This window comes from Giraffa tippelskirchi, chromosome 9, assembly GCF_054371585.1.
Source record: "Giraffa tippelskirchi isolate mGirTip1 chromosome 9, T2T-mGirTip1v1.2.pri, whole genome shotgun sequence".
Taxonomy (NCBI): Eukaryota; Metazoa; Chordata; class Mammalia; order Artiodactyla; family Giraffidae; genus Giraffa; species Giraffa tippelskirchi.
The window spans coordinates 70,659,319-70,677,799 of record NC_137283.1 but is presented as its reverse complement, the minus strand read 5'-3'; the positions used below and the strand labels follow the sequence as shown (position 1 = coordinate 70,677,799).

General features: G+C 39.4%; 1 protein-coding gene across 3 annotated transcripts; it reads left to right on the top strand.

Annotated features, from left to right (window-relative positions):
• Positions 1 to 3,446: 3,446 nt before the first annotated feature.
• On the top strand, positions 3,447 to 18,481 carry DDX43 (DEAD-box helicase 43). 3 transcript variants are annotated; one of them, XM_081530752.1, is made up of 17 exons: positions 3,447 to 3,779; positions 6,613 to 6,668; positions 6,948 to 7,074; positions 7,879 to 8,004; positions 9,057 to 9,138; positions 10,114 to 10,270; positions 10,497 to 10,615; positions 11,093 to 11,188; positions 11,575 to 11,716; positions 12,248 to 12,348; positions 13,466 to 13,553; positions 14,209 to 14,336; positions 14,543 to 14,652; positions 15,239 to 15,377; positions 16,209 to 16,296; positions 16,868 to 17,023; positions 18,099 to 18,481. In XM_081530752.1, exons 1-16 carry the CDS (start codon positions 3,530 to 3,532, stop codon positions 16,982 to 16,984), a joined length of 1,926 nt encoding a protein of 641 aa, XP_081386878.1. In that variant the 5' UTR covers positions 3,447 to 3,529; the 3' UTR covers positions 16,985 to 17,023; positions 18,099 to 18,481. The 3 variants fall into 3 exon arrangements, with proteins under 3 accessions (XP_081386878.1, XP_081386879.1, XP_081386877.1); XM_081530753.1 differs by having other exon boundaries at positions 11,087 to 11,188; positions 15,341 to 15,377; XM_081530751.1 differs by having other exon boundaries at positions 11,087 to 11,188.

Sequence of the window (18,481 nt, the reverse complement as noted above, 5' to 3'; positions counted from 1 at the left end):
TGGATCATCCCATTGCCCCGGCCCTGAGCCCTTGTCACATGCATCGAACATGGAATGGTGTTCTGTTTCACATATGATAATAGATTTCACCTTTATATGGCAAAACAAGGTGAAGAAAATCCTTCAGAAAGTTAAATAATAAAAATTAATAAAAAATTTTGGGAATTTCCTCACAGTCCAGTGGTTAGGACTCAGCACTTGAACTGCCAGACCCAGGTTTGATCCCTGGTCAAGAACTAAGATCACACAAGCCTCACAGTGCAGCAAAAAAACCCCCAAAACAAAACAGAACTTTATTGTGAAAGACACTGTTTAAAGAAAAAAAGCCACAGATTTGGAGAAACTATTTGCAAAGCACATTTCTAATAATGGATTTGTATACAAACTAGACAATGAATGGTTAAAACTCAATAAAATTGTTTTTGTTCAGTCACCAAGTCGTGTGCAACTCTTTGTGACCCCATGGACTGCAATAATAAAACAACTCAATTAAAAATAAGCAAAATAATTGTTCAAATAAGATAGAAAAGAAAATAAAATTAATTTGCACAACTAATACCACAAAATGTTGAAAAGAATGAAAGACAAAAACAAGAATAAAGAACAAAGGCAATGTTAGGTAGTTAGAATAGAAAAAGGAGCCCAAAATGGAGAAAGGAGAAAAGCCTGCAAAAAGAAAATGAAGGAAAACTCCCCAGACAGGAGTGGGAACCTTAGGTGAAACAAACATGCCGGCTTCCATGCTATCATCCTGATTGATGATGATGATGCCCTAATTTGCATATGGCAGGCTTGCGGGGCAGAAGACAAAAAGTATAAAAAGAGGGAGCCAAGACAGGTTGAGTCTTCTCCTTCAGGGTTGGCCCACTTTATGCTTTGAGGGTGTACTATCTTTTGTTTACCAAATAAAACTCCTGAGCTGTAACCAAGCTCAGCAACAAATAGAAAACAGTAACGAATATGGCAGATATTAACCAATTATTTCAGTAATCACTTTAATGTTAGTGGTTAATTTAGTCAGAGATTGTCAGAATGGATCAAGAAATAAGACCCAACAGCATGTTGTCTACAAGAAGCCTATTTGAATACAAAGATGTACCTAGGTTTATCAATCCAAGTTTGTGTGCCCTACACACACACTGAGGCCAAACGGACCAAAATATCTCTTTGGAACAAAGAAAGATTTGAAAGGGCCAAGCATGGCGAATGGGTGGCTTGTGCTCAAAATACCCAAACTTCCCCTATGGTTTTGGGGAAAGATTTTAAAGACAAAATTTGGAGTGAGGATTGCAGGGGGTATGCCTTTTCTTCTGATTGGTTGGTGGTAAGGTATCAGTTGGTACTCTAGGAATCTTCTGTTCATCCTTAAGTTACCATCCACCAGCTGGGTGGGGCTTGAGTCCCTCTACAATAAGTCAAAGGTGTATTGCTTTGTTCCTCGGGGAGGAACCAGGACTTTGGTTAAGTAAGACCAGAACCAGCAGTTATGCAAGATAGCCTGAACAATTTGTCAGCCAAAAAATAGTTCTAGTTCCTCCTCAAGAGATATACATAACAGTCTGAAAAATATCTTTGAGGGTTATGCAGAAACCAAGATACCCCCACCCAGGTGGAAGATGATAATATGCTAAAGACATGTAGATTCCAGACTGGTTGGAACCAAAAAGTTATGACTAAGATTCCCAAAACACCGTTACATCACCACCAACCAGTGAAAACTTCCACAAGCTTCACCTCTCACTCCAAATACTGCCTTTAAAAACTCTGCCCTGAAAGTCATCAGGGAATTTAGGCCTTTTAAGCATGAGCTGCCTATTCTCCTTACTTGTTGTTGTTGTTCAGTTACCAAGTCACGTCCAACTCTTTGTAACCCCACAGACCACAGCATGCAGGCTTCCCTGTCCCTCACCATAATCCAGAGTTCACCCAAACTCATGTCCATCGTATCGGTTAGGCCATCCAACCAACTCATCCTCTATCACCCTCTTCTCCTTCTGCCCTCAATCTTTGACAGCACCACGGTCTTTTCCAATGAATCAGCTGTTAACATCAGGTGGCCAAAGTTATTGGAGCTTCAGCTTCAGCATCAGTCCTTCCAAAGCGTATTCAGGGTTCATTTCCTCTTCTTACTTGGTGCCCCACAGATAAACACTGTAATTTTCTTCACCATAACCCTGTCAGTAGATTGACTTCGTCGTGTGGCAGGTGAGTGGACTCAAGTTTTGTTTCAGAACAATAGTTTTTGGCTTTGTGTGTGCATGTGTGTGTGTTTTTCCTGCATCCAGAGGCACGGAGGAACTTCCCCAACCAAGGACTGAACCTGGGCCCCTGCACTGAAGTGCAGCGTCTTAACCACTTGACCACCAAGGAAGTCCTGATGGTAACAACAGCTTAAACTAAATGAAAATGAAAAAACAACTCAACATTTGTGGGACAGAGTGAAAACTGCTTAGATAGAAATATATAGTCTTAAATGCATATATTAGAAAAGAAGAAAGATCTAGAATCAGTCATCTAAGTCTCCACCTTAGGAAGTTAGAAACAGAGGAGCAAATTAAATCCAAAATAAGCAAAATAAAAGAAATAATAAAAGTTAGAGTGAAAATCAAATTGAAAGCAGGAAATCAAAAGAGAAAACCAATGGACCCAAAAGCTGGTTCTCTAGGGGGAAAAAAAAAAAAAAGATCGATACACCTCTAGCCAGGTTAAGCTAAGAAAAAGAGAAGATACAAATTACCAATATTATAAATGGGATGAAGATGAGACATCACTACAGATTACATGGACTTTAAAAAGATAACAAAGGAAAAAAAAAGATAATAAAGGAATAATATGAACAAGTCAGACTATCTTCATCAAGTCTGTAAGACTTTAACCCATGGGACTGGACACATCTCTGGACTGCAGCACTGCCAGTGGCTCGCATGTCTGATGCAAGGCTCCAACCACTTGGAAGAAGCTGGCAGCACCCTGGACCTTTGCCCCATCAGTTTAGGCAAGTTGCAGCGTGCTATGGCTTCCACCTTAAACATGTCTTAAAGCGCTGGTGAGGTGGGTTGATGCTGAGTCCACTGACACACCTAGAGTTACTCTGAAGGATCACGTATGTCTGCCAAAACCTGTGGAAGCCTTTAAAGAATGGAAAGAGTACAAAGTGTCTTGCTGTTCTCCAGAAATAAGACCGTCAAATAAGAATAATTGAAATAAACACTTGCGTATTATGCTTTTAAAAACAGGCCTGCTGCGTCCGCGTCACTGAGACGCGGGTCCTCGCTGCGGCCAGGCCGCACGCGAGCGCGGAAGGCCCAAGGCGCAGGGACTCCCGTCGGCCCTCGCGGGCCGGCTGAGGCGCAAGACGGCGGGAGGCCATTGGCCCGGCGCCGCTCAGGGGCGTGGCGTCCGCCAATGGGAGGCGACCGGGGCGGGGCGCCGGCGCGCGAGCGCCTGAGCTGCGGCTGCGTGGCGGTCCCTGAGGAACAGCCTTCGACGGCACTCCAAGGGTGCAGGGCCGGATCTTGTTCGCGGAGCCATGTCTTGGGTGGAAACCGGCGCCAACGCCTCCTCCTGGGTTGCTGCTTCCCGGCGGGGTGAGACGGTGCCTCGGCCTCCGGCTACGAGGCCGGCGGAGGAGCCGAGCCAAGGCGGTGGAAGAGGCCAGAGGACCTGCGCGGGTGAAAGCCAGAGGGGCTTCTTCGGCCTCCAGCAGCCCGAGGGCGCGGGTATTCAAGAACCGCCGCTCTCCTTCAAGCTGAAGAACGACTGCGTGGGCGCCGTAATCGGTGAGAGCATAGCGGGGTGTGGGAGGGCGAGGGCCGGAGGGCGGGTCCGCGGGGCGGGGGCGGGGCCTACGGCATTCCCGCCCCGCCCACCTCGCCTCCAGTCAGTTGCCCCCAGCAGGCTGGTCCCTTCCCCCCTCCCACCCCGAGGTTTCTGACGCCCTTTGCTGCTAAAATGGTGGCGCTGAATGCACCACTTGGTAGTTGATCAGTTCAGTCAGTTAGTTCAGTCTCTCATTCGTGTCCGACTATTTGCGACCCTATGGACTGCAGCACGCCAGGCCTCCCTGTCCATCACCAGCTCCTGGAGTCTACCCAAACTCACGTCCATTGAGTTGGTGATGCCATCCAACCATCTCGTCCTCTGTCGTCCCCTTCTCCTCCTGCCCCCAATCCTTCCCAGCATTAGGGTCTTTTCCAATGAGTCAGCTCTTCGCATGAGGTGGCCAAAGTATTGGAGTTTCAGCTTCAACATCAGTCCTTCCAATGAACACCCAGGACTGATCTCCTTTAGGATGGACTGGTTGGGTCTCCTTGCAGTCCAAGGGCCTCTCAAGAGTCTTCTCTAGCAACACAGTTCAAAAGCAAAAATTCTTTGGCGCTCAGCTTTCTTCACCGTCCAACTCTCACATGCATACATGACTACTGGAAAAACCATAGCCTTGACTAGATGCACTTTTGTTGGCAAAGTAATGTCTCTGCTTTTTAATATACTATCTAGGTTGGTCATAACTTTTCTTCCAAGGAGCAAGCGTCTTTTAATTTCATGGCTGCAGTCACCATCTGCAATGATTTTGGAGCCTCCAAAAATAAAGTCTGTCACTGTTTCCCCTGTTTCCCCATCTATTGCCATGAAGTAATGGGACCAGATGCCATGATCTTAGTTTTCTGAATGTTGAGCTTTAAGCCAACTTTTTCACTCCCCACTTTCACTTTCATCAAGAGGCTCTTTAGTTCTTTGCTTTCTGCCATAAGGGTGGTGTCATCTGCATATCTGAGGTTATTGATATTTCTCCCAGCAATCTTGATTCCATCTTGTGCTTCTTCCAGCCCAGTGTTTCTCATGATGTACTCTGCATATAAGTTAAATAAGCAGGGTGACAATATACAGCCTTGACATACTCCTTTCCCAATTTGGAACCAGTCTGTTATTCCATGTCCAGTTCTAACTGTTGCTTCCTGACCTGCATACAGATTTCTCAAGAGACAGGTTAGGTGATAGTTTATAGAGACTGTGATTTGGGAGAGCCAACTCCTAGGCTTATGAAATCTTTGGGATAAAAGGTCATATCTTTGACAGCTTACCCCGAAATGAACAACAAAGAAGACAGCCAATTTAAATAAGAAGGTGTAGGGTATTAACTTGAATATGATTTATCTGCTGAAAAACAGGGTTCTTTTTTTTCGTATATATTGAGTCTTACAAATCCGTGTTTGAAAAGCATTTAGAAATGATTGGAATTAAGGTTTGCCCCCCCTTTTAAAAATTGTGGTAAACAACATATACTTACAGTATTGTTGACTGTGAGAACAATTTTTGTAGTAGGTCTGTAGAAAGTTTTCATCTTGAATGACTGAATCTTCCTATCAACAACTCATTTCCCCATTCATCTGTTTCTCCATCCTCCCCCCTACCCCATCCCTCTGCCAGTTGCCATTCTACTTTGTTTCTGTAAGTCTGATTACATAAGACACCTTGTCGAAGTGGAATCTGCATGGCTTTTGTTGTTGTTGTTGTTACTGACTCATTTCACTCTCAGGGTTTATCTTTGTTGTCACAACTGGCAGGGTTTTCTTTTAAGGCTGAAAACTTACATTGTATGCATACACCACATTTTCTTCATCCAGGCATCTGTTCACAGATCCTTAGGTTATTTCCACCTCTGAGCTATTGTGAATAATGCTGAAATGAATATGGGAATGCAGTTATCATGCTGAGATCCTAATTTCAATTCTTTTTTTTTAAAGGATTTTAAAAATATATTTATTTAATTAGTTTTGGTTGTGCATGGACTTCTCTCATTGTGGAGAGTGAGGGCTCCTCTCAGCTTGTTGCAGGCTTCTCTAGAGTATGTGGGCTTCAGTAGTTGTGGTGCATGGGCTTATTAGTTGCTCTGAGGCATGTCGGATTTTCCCTGACCAGGGATGGACCCCATGTTCCCTGCATTGGCAGGTGGATTCTTAACCACTGGACCACCAGGGAAGTCCCTGAATGCTTGTGTATTAAGTTCCCAGAAGTGGGTTTGCTGGATCATAGGTAGTTCTATTTTTAGTTTTTAAAGGAATCTGCATGCTATTTCCATAGTAGCTGCATCAATTTCCATTCCCATCCACAGTGCACAAGGGTTCCCATTCTCCACATCCTCACCAACTTGTTAAGCCTTGTCTTTTTGATGAGAGCCGTTCTAACAGGTGATACATCATTGTGGTTTTGATTTGCATATCCGATGATTTCATCATCTTTATATACATGCATTGGTCATAAATAAATCTTCAAAGAAGGGTCTATTCAAGACCTTTGAACATGTTTTAATTGTAATTTTTTGGTTGGGTTTTGTGTAAGGCTTCCAATTTATCCACATTCTTTTATCCAGTTAGTCTTTGCTTGGGCTGATGATGAATCCTTTGTATCTAGGTAAAGGAGCCTTCTGTCACCCACACAATTTGGAATAGAAAGCTTCTGCTTCTCTTTTAACAAATTGAACATGATTACTGAATCTTGGGAGCCTTTGTTTGGATGATTTGGGAAGAACTTGAGAAGGTTCTTTAAGCAGAGTAGGTAGTAGGTTCCCTGAAATTGATTTCATTTTTAAAAAATTCTTTTATTTAAAAACAGGTCGTGGTGGGTCAAATATAAAAGAGATCCAGAGCTCAACATACACGAAAATACAGGTAAATTTTCTGTTCTTAAATCATTAAAGAGGGTGAATTATGGTCATTCCTAACTCTAAGTTCTGTCCTGTGATTAACATATGGTAGTAACTTAGATAAGTTGACAAAGTATTTCATACTTTTTTTTAAGAACTCATCTAAGCTATAGTCCATTCATTATGTCTTAGATGGTGATTGATGGCAATCCTGTATTTCCTTTACATTTTTATACTACATGAGGCTGAGTGCCGGAGGAATGGTAAGGGAACTTGTCTTACCTGCTTTCCCCCTTGAATCTAGATAATAAGAGGGTATCCTGAAGCAGAAGTAAGAATCTTTGGCACCAAGGCAATGCAGAGCAAAGCAAAAACAGTGATAGATGATCTTGTTAAAAAACAAGAAGAATACAAAACAGAACCCAAACTTGGTAAGTCCGTTTTGCCCCCTAAAGCCCTGTAAAATTTTAAATATTTTATTCAGTGTCATAAGCCATATTATAGCTGTTTTTCCTGATAACAAAGCTTTGGCTTGCCATCGTTAAATCTAATATGTTATAGAAGGAATTTTTTTCTATGAAATCCATAATACTTTTCCTCAAACTGAAACACGTAATATCTGTGGTTAAGTCTAGCAGTTTTACTTTGGAGTAAAACAGAATAACGTTGTAACACTTCGCTGTTGATAGTAGAACAAGGATTAGTCCTAGCCTCCTGTCTATGGTCACTTTCCTGGAATGGGACTAACTTTGAAAACTGCGTAAGTATCTGATATTTTAAAAAATCTCAAATATACTTGGACTAGAGAGAAAGCCATTATTAAGCCATTTCCAGGAGAGCCTTGTGTTCAGCTAGCAACCTTGCATCTTGGTGTTTCTTAGGAAAGTACCTCTAAAAAGCCTCTAGGATACTATTTTCTCTGTTTATCTGGCGTAGCATCTGCCACACGGGATTATTATAAAGATTTAGTGGTGTGTTATTTATTAGCAAACACTAGGCTCTCATGCTTTTTAACTTCTCCAGTAATTTTTTTTTTTGTTTTTGCCTTTCAGAAATCTGAAGTAAATAACTGACAAACCATGACTGGAATTGTCATGGCACTGTTGTACTAAATTCCTAAATTTTATGTTTCAGGCATTATTATTGTTGGGTTATTGAAACAAAAAATTGTAAAATGGCTTGGGATTTTATATTGGTAGGGTTTGTTTGGAAACTGATGTGGAATTTTTTAACAGGTGTTGCTGCTGTCCAGCTTTCGAATGGAAAAGATGCAATGAAGGATGTTTCAGGAGAGCAGAAATTGATTGATTGGGATAAATTCCGAGAAAATATTTTGAAATGGAATGAGAAAAAGTGGGCAGGTTAGTGCTGGATCCCAGCATTTATCTATTGTATATTGTTGTTCCTCTTAATTGAGGTTTTTCGCCTCTGTAAAAAAGTGTTGCTCTTAGTAATAAAATCTATATGCAAAATGACAGTAGAATTTGAAATGCTGTAAGTAGTGCCTAGGGCATGATGGTTTCTATGTCTGTATTGTGGTTTATGTTATAAATGGGAGGTTAAAATTTGTATCTTGTCTTCTTTGAGATAACTCACTGCACAAGTTTAATAAAATTAGAAAATTGGGATAAAAGGGAAATGAAGTGAGTAAACCTGCCAACCATAAGTTAACATTTTTGCTGTGACTGAGAAAAAGTTGATCTTGGAGTTTCTTAACCAAGAAGGGCAAAATAAAATGGGAAAAACATTTAATAAGTACATATAGTTCTTGAAGAAACAGATTTTTGAAATTCTCACTTGGAATTATATATGAAGTATAATGTTCCATATTATTCATTGAATTTCAGAGTAAATTCAGGCTTCATTTGATCAGAATGAGACAGAAAGACAACATCATTTATTTAAAGTTAAGCAGTGACCACTATGTGACTATGGTGGTCAGCCTGTCCAATGCCATCACAACACAAATGTTAGAAGATTTGGGCTGGAAGTAGGGGACAGAAAAAGGATTTAAGTTTGGTGGAGTCCTGATGAGCATTTAAAAAAGAAAACAAAGTAGCTTCAGAGAATAGAATAAGGGTAAATATTTTATTCCTTAACAGTAATGGGATGAATCTTCAAAGAAAAGAAAGTTAGTCTCAGTTGTGATGACTGAGTGTCTTGTGAAGCATGGTTTATTTTATTTTGTATTTAATTATTCAAGATCTCTTTCTTGGGTGAAACATGTAATTGAAAGACAAACCAAAAATGGAGATCTCCTAGAGGTTGGCAAAGTGTAGAACAACTGTCTAAAATCCCCATGTCTGCAAGGTGAACCTGATAAGTATTTTAGTTTGATTTCTATTGCTTTGAACAAATGACAGTAAAATGTGAATTCTCATTACTCATCAAATTTAAAATTTTTTTTCTCCAGGTTTGCCTCCAGTTAAGAAAGACTTTTACATAGAGTCAGAAAAAACAAGTTCAATGTCACAAGAACAAGTAGACAACTGGAGGTGGGTTAGTTTTAATACTTTTTAGTGAGTATTTGTAGAATTAGGCTAGTAAATTAGCTCACTCAGAAAAGACTTTAAATGATTGCATTTGAAACTTTAGCTTCCGTATTCAAAAGAAAACTTGGTTGCATCTGAACTCATATTTTAGAGATTGCTAATCAGTACAACTTTCGGCAAAGAGGGAAAATGGGCTGTATTTGTGTCTAGAGTAGTTACTATCCATATATGGGTGGTTTTTTTTTTGTGGTTATTAAACACTTAAAATATAGCCCATATAATGGAGGAACTGAATTTTAATGTTTAAATTTAAAGAGAGACATGGTTAGTTTCTGTCATATTCGGCAGCAATTTTATAGAATTATTTCTACAGCTGTTGAAAATCATAAATTGATCTGATATCTGAATAGTAGAATAATTTCTTACTTTTAAATCCTTATTGTATGGAACTAAAAGTCCTAATAGTAACATTTTTTTCTATTAATATCTTTTATAACACTAAGGTAGTATGGTATAGCAGACAGAACAGTTATTCTAGGGTTGAGGTAGGGCTCTGACTGTGGACAAATAACTAAAGACCACCTGTCCAATGAGAGTAATTCCCACTTCAAAGGATTGCTGAGGATTAATTAAGAAAATGTGTGTGAAATGTTATAGGCCCTCAGGTGTTTGCCACATCTGACTTTGACACATGAAGCATATAATTTTCAGGTTCTATACTCAACCTTTTCATGAAATTTTCATTGGCTCATTTTTCATGTGTACAATGTAATTATTTTCCTTCTCTGGAACTGTTCTGGTAAAAAAAAGATGAACTTGCTTCTGTTTCTTATTACATTTTTACTGTAATTTAACCAACAGTCTGATTTTAATCAGTTGCCATTGAATTTCTAGATATGCCCTTAATGTTGGAAAAAATTTCTTGCTTGGGGAGTAAAGTGATCAAAGCCGCTGAATCCTTGTTCTATTTTCTTAAAGGAAGGAAAATTATAATATAATTTGTGATGACTTGAAAGATGGTGAGAAACGTCCTCTTCCTAACCCTACTTGTAATTTTGAGGATGCATTTCACTGTTACCCTGAAGTTATGAGAAATCTTCAGAAGGCAGGTTTTCAAAAGCCAACACCAATTCAGGTATGCTTTCTTTAATTCTGACATTTCACTGACTCCCCCCTCCGCCTGCCAATTTCTGGTCATTTGAACTTATAACACCAGGGACAACTGTCTCTTATAAGCGTCCTCCCAGCACACCCACCAATGCCTAGCACTCAAAATGTTGAGAAGTTTGGGGCTGGGAAAGGAGGAATACTTGACAGAAAGAAATGTACTTTTTATTTTAATATGTATCATTCTGTTCTAGTCACAGGCGTGGCCAATCATCCTACAAGGAATAGATCTGATAGGAGTAGCGCAGACTGGAACAGGAAAGACGTTGTCCTACCTAATGCCTGGATTTATTCATATTGACTCCCAACCTGTGTAAGCATTTCTACATCTGGGTACTCTTTAGGGGTTTAGTAGATAAGGATTCCAAAAAATGCAATGAACGTTTCTTTGATTGCACTGGTCCAAGGGCAGTGCCTCGTCTCAAGGAAAAATCACTTTCTGTTGTGTGGGTGGATATAAATGGATGAAACCTTTTCAGGAAGCAGCAGGTAGTATCCACCACAAGTCTTCACAGTGAGATGTTGGAAACAGTTTGTTCAAATGACCGCATTCAGTACAGTCCTCTGAGAACGTCTGACACAGAAAAGCACTGGCTGTGTTCCGTGAGAAGGCTCATGTCTGGGCTCTAGGATTTTTTGGTCAGGCTGTTTGCCTTTTTATTTCTCCGTTTTTTTATGAGAGGTGCATGGTGATGATTTAGACGTTCATTGCTGCTGTTTTTGAAGGCACTGGACGAAGGTCCTGTGTGCCTGAGATGGATACTGATGTGCTTTTTCTCCAAAGAGCCAGGAGTGGCCCTGGCATGTTAGTCCTCACCCCAACTCGCGAGTTGGCTCTGCAGGTGGATGCTGAGTGCTCTGAATACTCGTACAGAGGTCTTAAAAGGTGAGTTGCTTTCTTTGGCCTTCCCTGCACCAGCATTTTAATCCTCTGTAGCTTTAGACATCCTCCTTATTGTTGTCACACATAATGAGAAGCCGATTGGCTCAGCCTGTGGCCGGGCATTGATTACCCCTCATTCAAATTGACTGTCGCTGGGGTGGTGGGGTCAGGTAATGAGGATTCGAACTTGGACCTTGTAGTGATCCATCACTGTGGGTTGATGGCTATGGATCGTTCTCAGAAAGGGGCCACGACTATACTTAGCCTGATACTTTTGATTTATATACTTTTTAAAATTTTATACCCCAATTGGGCTTAGGTTTGTTTGGATTTTGAATGGTGATGGAGTATTCCCCACCTGAACATGAACCTCTGTATTTTTTTTTAAGTGTTTGTATATATGGTGGTGGCGATAGAGATGGACAAATAAAAGACTTATCAAAAGGTGTAGACATTATCATCGCCACTCCTGGAAGACTTCATGATCTACAGATGAATAACTTTGTGTACCTGAAAAGCATAACCTACCTGGTAATCTTGGAGCAGGAGTTTGGGGTCCTGGGAGGAAGAACTTAGCTCTCATCAAACCTTTTAGAATGGCTGTCCATTTCATAATAGTTTTAAGCCCTAGGAATGCTTCTCATTCCCTCTAGTTTGTTAAAATACACATTTTAAAGATAATTCCATTTTAAGATTTTATAAATGTTAGAAAATGCAGATAAGTACAAAAGAATTCCACATGAATACTTTAGACATTTAAATTATATTTTCATTGAATATATTTAGAAGCTTATTTGTTGTCAAACAAATCAATGGTATTGCAAGTACACATAGTTTAGGTAGTGGAGGAAATGAGAAAGTTATCTTAATATTCATAGGGAAAGAACATATATGTTAGCTACCGTCCACATCTAATCTAGCCCTTTTTTGGGTTTGCTGTGTGGCTTGCAGGATCTTAGTTCCACTACCAGGTATTGAACCCACATCCTCGGCAGTGAAAGCACGGAGTCTTAACCACTGGTCCACCAGGAAATTCTCCTAATCTGGCCCTTTCTAATGTAGGTATTAGATGAAGCTGACAAGATGCTGGATATGGGATTTGAACCCCAGATAATGAAGATTTTATTAGATGTACGCCCAGACAGACAGACAGTTATGACAAGGTAGGTATATGTTTAACTTGCCAGTCTGCAAAGTAGAAACCAGTGGAACAGAATTCATTTGATTTTAGAGCCTTACTTAAAAGTATTTCGAGATCTGTTGGTGAAAGATATGTTATCACTTAGTATAGCAACTCAGTGCAACAGTTTTAACAATGACTGTTGGGTTTCCTGAATTAAAAATAAGATTTTTATGAAAACATCCTGGGGAGACTGTTAGATAGAGTGTCTCAGATTGGAAAAAGTAACCGTCTGTCCTTAGAGGTGAATATTTGATCACAGAACACTTTTTAGCCAAGATAAAACTGAGGCAAGGAAGAGTATATAACTGGGGGAATGCACTAAATTTATTCATTTTGTTTCCTAAGTAAACCTTGTTAGTATGAAAGTACAGAAGGTGGTTGTTTTCATAATATATGACTGAAAGAAACATCTGAATTTACATATCCAATCATCATTACAGTTAAAATGTTTTTATTTGGCTCAAGCTCTTGGTTTTGTCTGCGAACAATGTATGAAAGGGCTTCCCAGGTGGCGCAGTGGTGAAGAATCTGCCTGCCAGTGTAGAAGGTACAAGAGACTCAAGTTTGTTTCCTAGGTTGGAAAGATAGCCTGGAGTAGGTAATGGCAACCCACTCCAGTATTCTTGCCTGGAAAATCCCATGGACAGAAGAGGCTGGCAGGCTATATTCCATTGAGTTGCAAAGAGTCAGACATGACTGAGCACGTGCGCGCGCGCGCGCACGCACACACACACACACAGACACCCACACACAATGTATGAAAAATACTCAGTTTTTTACTTTTATTTTTTGCCATTCATAAAGGCCAAGAGAAAACTAACCTAACACCTGAATTCATTTTAGCTCCCCATAGATGGGAAAGGTATACCTCTCCTTCACCTTTTGTTTATAAACCTATTAAACCTATTTGAAGATTTAATCTAGTAGCTTCTTTGAGCAGTTCATTATGAAACACATATTTTCTGTGAAATCAGCCTCATTAAAAAGTACTGCTTGTTTTTCCTGAGTAATTTGGTTCATAGCATTCTTAGGGAAACTTAGTAATGTTTGATTCCTAATAAAGATTTTAACGTTTTTATATTACATTTTATCTCTAGTGCAACATGGCCATACGCTGTCCGTAGACTTGCACAATCTTATTTGAAAGAGCCCATGATTGTGTATGTTGGTACTTTGGATCTAGTCGTAAGCTTATTTTTAATTACTATTTATATCTTATTAATTTTGTAAATGTTTTTCCATTATAAAGTTCTTTGGCCTTTCACTTCATAATTGAAATTGGCCTTTTAACTAATTATTAATGAAAATTGACCTTTTACTTAAATCAGTGGTAATTAATAACAAGTTGTTGCCTAGGCTCATTTTATTAGATTTCACAAAAGACAGGATAAAGATGTAAAAATCTATTTCCTCTTGGGGGCAGAAAAATGGTAACAATGATATTTGGAAATTTTGTATTAAGTTGTCACAATACTTAATTGAAGCTCTTAGTGTCATAAGCTGAACATTGTAAAGGCTATAGCCATAATTCATGGATATGGTTATTGTAAGCTTGGCCTCAACCCATGGTTATTCCTTTTCAAACAATAGCAACCTGTTGCCTTCAACTCATTGACAAGCATTCGAAATTCCGAGCTTATCTTGGGTAACTAAGTGGTTAAAAGTCAAAGGCTGAGCTCTAAATTCTTGAGTAGGAACGGGAGATTTTTGGAAGAACTTGCCATTTTTTCTGCTGGCAGTTCATTGAAACATTTAACCAATGACAGAAGTAAGATGGATTTCGAGCCACTAAGGGGTTTGCCCATTAATGTTGATGTACTATGATCTGTGAATCCTTTAGGCTGTAAGTACCGTGACACAAAATATAATTGTCACCACAGAAGATGAGAAAAGATCACATATCCAAGCTTTCATCGAGAGTATGTCTCCCAAGGACAAAGTCATAATATTTGTCAGCCGAAAAGCTGTGTGAGTGTATTTTTTTACATTGAAATCATCAGTCCTGTGTTTGTTTTAGGATTGTTTCTATTTGTATAATCATTTCAAATGAGGGAAGGGTATATGTCTTACAGTATGTACATTACTTCAGACTCTTGCCAGGGGAGGTAACAGTAATGAATTGATTGTGGTATTCAAATAAGCAATTAGACCCCTGACTTTATTTTTTGTTTTAGGGCTGATCATTTATCAAGTGACCTGGGTATCCGGCGTATATCAGTTGAGTCTCTGCATGGCAATAGAGAACAGAGTGATAGAGAGAGAGCATTAAAAAGCTTTAAAACAGGTACATTTATACAGTTAGTATTGCAGTTTAAAACTGCCCAATGCCTAGTCTTCCTGAGTGATGGCACCTTTCATGGAACACATGTCTGAAATTTGCCTTCAGCTAACAGATCCCAGAACTAGCTCTAAATGTTAATCAGATTCTCTCTCTCCAGTTCATGTTTAAAACCTAGATATCAAGGTAAGAATTTGCAGTGGGGGATGGTTGTCTTAATTTATCTGAAAGGCATATATCTTTGACATGATTCATGAACCATTTGGATGGTGGTATCTATTCTGTTGTAAATTGCCAGCAGTTGAAAAAGACTAAGTAGGGACTTCCCTGGTGGCCTAGTTGTTAAAACTCTTTAACTTCCAGTGCGGGGTGTGTAGGTTCCATCCCTGGTTGGGGAACTAAGATCCCACATGCCTGTGGCCAAAAAAAAAAAAAAAAAGACTAAGTAACCTTTTCCCCATGCACTCTCCTTAAGTATTTTTTTTAATATTCAAAGCAGTAATATTTCACCTGATTAGCTAATAGGGGACAGATATGTCTTGGGTTGGTTTGTACCAGAATGTGTCTGTATTCTTTGGGCTTCACTCTTCAGGTAAAGTGCGAATACTGATTGCTACTGATTTAGCATCTCGTGGTCTTGATGTCCATGATGTAACACATGTCTATAATTATGATTTTCCCCGAAACATCGAAGAATATGTTCACAGAGTGGGACGTACCGGGAGAGCAGGGTAAGTCTGTGGAGCCTGCCCACCAACCCCAGGGAGACCCCTCATTCTTCTTACAGACTGTCCTTACCTTGAAAAAGAGGACCTTTACTTTCTCTCTTCGAGCAGAGTCATAAAACCCCTGTGATGTGCTGTTTGATCAGCTGTAGATTAGATCCCAAATTGCTATTTCAGTGGCTAAATTTTTTTTTTTTTTACTGAAGTATGGTTGATTTACAATGTTTTGTTAATTATTGCTGTACAGCAGAGTGATTCAGTGATATGTATATATACATTTTTTTTAATATTCTTTTCCATTATGGTTTATCACAGGATTATGAATATATTAATAGTTCTTTGTGCTGTATACAGTAGGAACTAGCTGTTTAGCCATCCTATGTATTAAGGCTTACACTGCTATCCCCAACCTCTCACTCCATCTCTCCCCCAAATCCCTCCCTCTTGGCAACCATGAGTCTGTTCTCTATGTCTGTGATTCTATTTCTGTTTCAGAGATAGGTTCATTTGTGTCATATTTTCGATTCCATGTATAAATAATACCATATGATATTTGTGTTTCTCTGTCTGACTCACTTCACTTATTGTGATAATCTCTAGGTACATCCATGTTGCTCCAAGTGGTATTAGTTCATTCTTTTTTATGGCTGAGTAGTATTCCATTATATATATATATATATATATGTACTACATCTTCTTTGGCTAAATCTTAATGCATCATACATAGTTGGGCTTGTGAAGGAATTGAGGATTTGCTATAGTTTTATTCAATTTTGCAAGCTGAATCATTAATATAAATTATAAATCAAATTACATTAACTTTTCCCCCCCTTGAAGGAAGACCGGGGTATCTATTACCCTTATCACTAGAAATGATTGGAAGATTGCTGGTGAATTAATTAATATTCTGGAAAGAGCAAATCAGGTGAGAATATGCAACTCTGTTTTCTAAGGTTCAATTTTCATTTATTCCAAGTACTGGGGCTTACTGCCTGTCAGGGAATACAGATATTAAGCAAATAATTATGTGTGTTTTGAGGGATGTAACATGGCAAAGATGAGGTGCTATAATATAATATGATGATATGATATAATGTATAACTGGGGAGCCTGTTCTAATGTGGAGGAGCATCACTGAACCCTGCTGAGGAAGAGCCCAGTAGGTGGAGGCTGGAGAGTGTAGAGGAAGCAGGGCACATCCTCAGGCCTCAAGAGGAGAGAATGGCACCAGACAAAGGCACTGGGAAGCAGCTGAAGGGTCATGTGAGCAGGAGGGCTGCGTACTTACTGACAGGGGGTTTTACCACCAGGCTGGTTTTTATACCTTGAAAATTCAGTGTTGACTATGCAGAGGAACATATTCCATTCTGTTTGAAAGGTATCTGCAATCAATTGTGGAGATTCTTTGACTATTTGAAGGCATTTTAGCATGTTATAGAAAAGCTGATACGTTAAAGGAATCATCTCAATCTTAATAAGACATTTATTGGCTTCAGAGTGTCCCAGAGGATCTTGTCTCAATGGCTGAGAGATACAAAGCAAATAAACTGAAAAAAGAAACAGAAAACAAATGGGGAAGACCCCAAGGAAAACCCAGGAAGTTTTATCGTTAATATCTATGTTGAAAAGTGGTACCAGCCTACTTAAGAAAGGTAAAATTTGAAAAACTCATGGACTTTCAAACGCCTGCTTTCCTTAGCTAGGTTTTGTTAGTGTGTTTATTGCAGTCAGCATTATAGCAATGCTAAGAGCCATTAACATAATAAATCAGTTTTTGTTCTTTATTTGGGCCTATGATAAAGAATCTGCCTGCAATGCAGGAGACCCAAGTTCAATCCCTGGATCAGGAACATCCCCTGGAGAAGGGAACGGCTACACACTCTAATATTCTTGCTTGGAGAATTCCATGAAACTTGAGCTTCCCTGTGGCTCAGATGGTAAAGAATCTACCTGCATTGTTGGAGATCCAGGTTTGATCCCTGGGTTGGGAAGATACCTGGAGAAGGGACTGGCTACCTACTCCGGTATTCTTGCCTGGAGAATTCCATGGACAGAGGAGCCTGGTGGGCTACAGTCCATGGGGTTACAAAGAGTTGGACACAACCACACACACGCACCATGCCTCTGTTCTTTATCTGTTCCCTAAATTCTAGCTAATATATCTTAGAATTATTAATTCAAAAGTGAGAAAAAAACTTTTAAGTTGTCCAGAGAGATCATTAAGCATATTGTACCAATTCATTACACCGAGCTATTAGGTGGCAATGTATTAATTGTAAATATATATATATACCTTTTTGTTTAATTTTGGTTACTGGCTATGCTTTGCAGCTTGTGGGATCTTAGTTCCCTGAGGGGATTGAACCCAGTCCCCAGCAGTTAAAGCACTTAGTCCTAACCTCTGGACCAACAGGGAATTCCCCATATACCCCTTGATCTTGTAATTCCCCTGGACGCAAATGTCCAGTATGGAGCCATATGAATAAACTATGGAGAAAACCACATAAGGGAGTAATATTTATAACACAGAGAACTCCTAAAACCGAATGTAAACAACCTGAGTACAACATGCACAAAGGACTTGAATAGACATTTCTCCAAAGACACACAAATGTCCAACAAGTTGAAGATGCTCAGCCCCACTAATCACCAGGGGAGTCAAGGGTCACCCTGCCCCGTTAGGATGGCACACTGCATTAGTTGTGTTTCTTTGTGTTTGTTTTTCAGAGTTCAAGATTTTTCAGAGTTATGGTTATTTAAGGTACTGTGGAAGTATTGGAAACATGCTGGCAGTATGAAGAGATGTCTGAATCTTAAAATAATAGTGTTTAAAATGTAGAATTGAATATTTTATACTTTCCTTAATAAAGCAAAAAGTATTTAAACTTGAGTTGAAATCTTTATGGATATTAAAGAATGTAGCATTAAAGTTTCACTTTTTACTATCTTTATTTTAAAAAATAAAGGTAAATTTTGTCTCCTATAATGTTGCTATGTGAAGGTCAGTCTAAGGGGTTTATTGAAATCTTGTTCAGATGTTGTCATAGCAGTGAAAATGTTAACACAGTAAATGTTTTTGTATAATAAAAAGACAAGCTGATCTGTCTCAA

Excerpts from the sequence above, each read along its gene's own strand:
- DDX43 (XM_081530751.1), top strand. The coding sequence starts at position 3,530 with ATGTCTTGGGTGGAAACCGGCGCCAACGCCTCCTCCTGGGTTGCTGCT. Across the intron at positions 3,780-6,612 it reads CTGCGTGGGCGCCGTAATCG|GTCGTGGTGGGTCAAATATA; the intron begins GTGAGAGCATAG and ends ATTTAAAAACAG. Across the intron at positions 16,297-16,867 it reads TTCTGGAAAGAGCAAATCAG|AGTGTCCCAGAGGATCTTGT; the intron begins GTGAGAATATGC and ends TATTGGCTTCAG.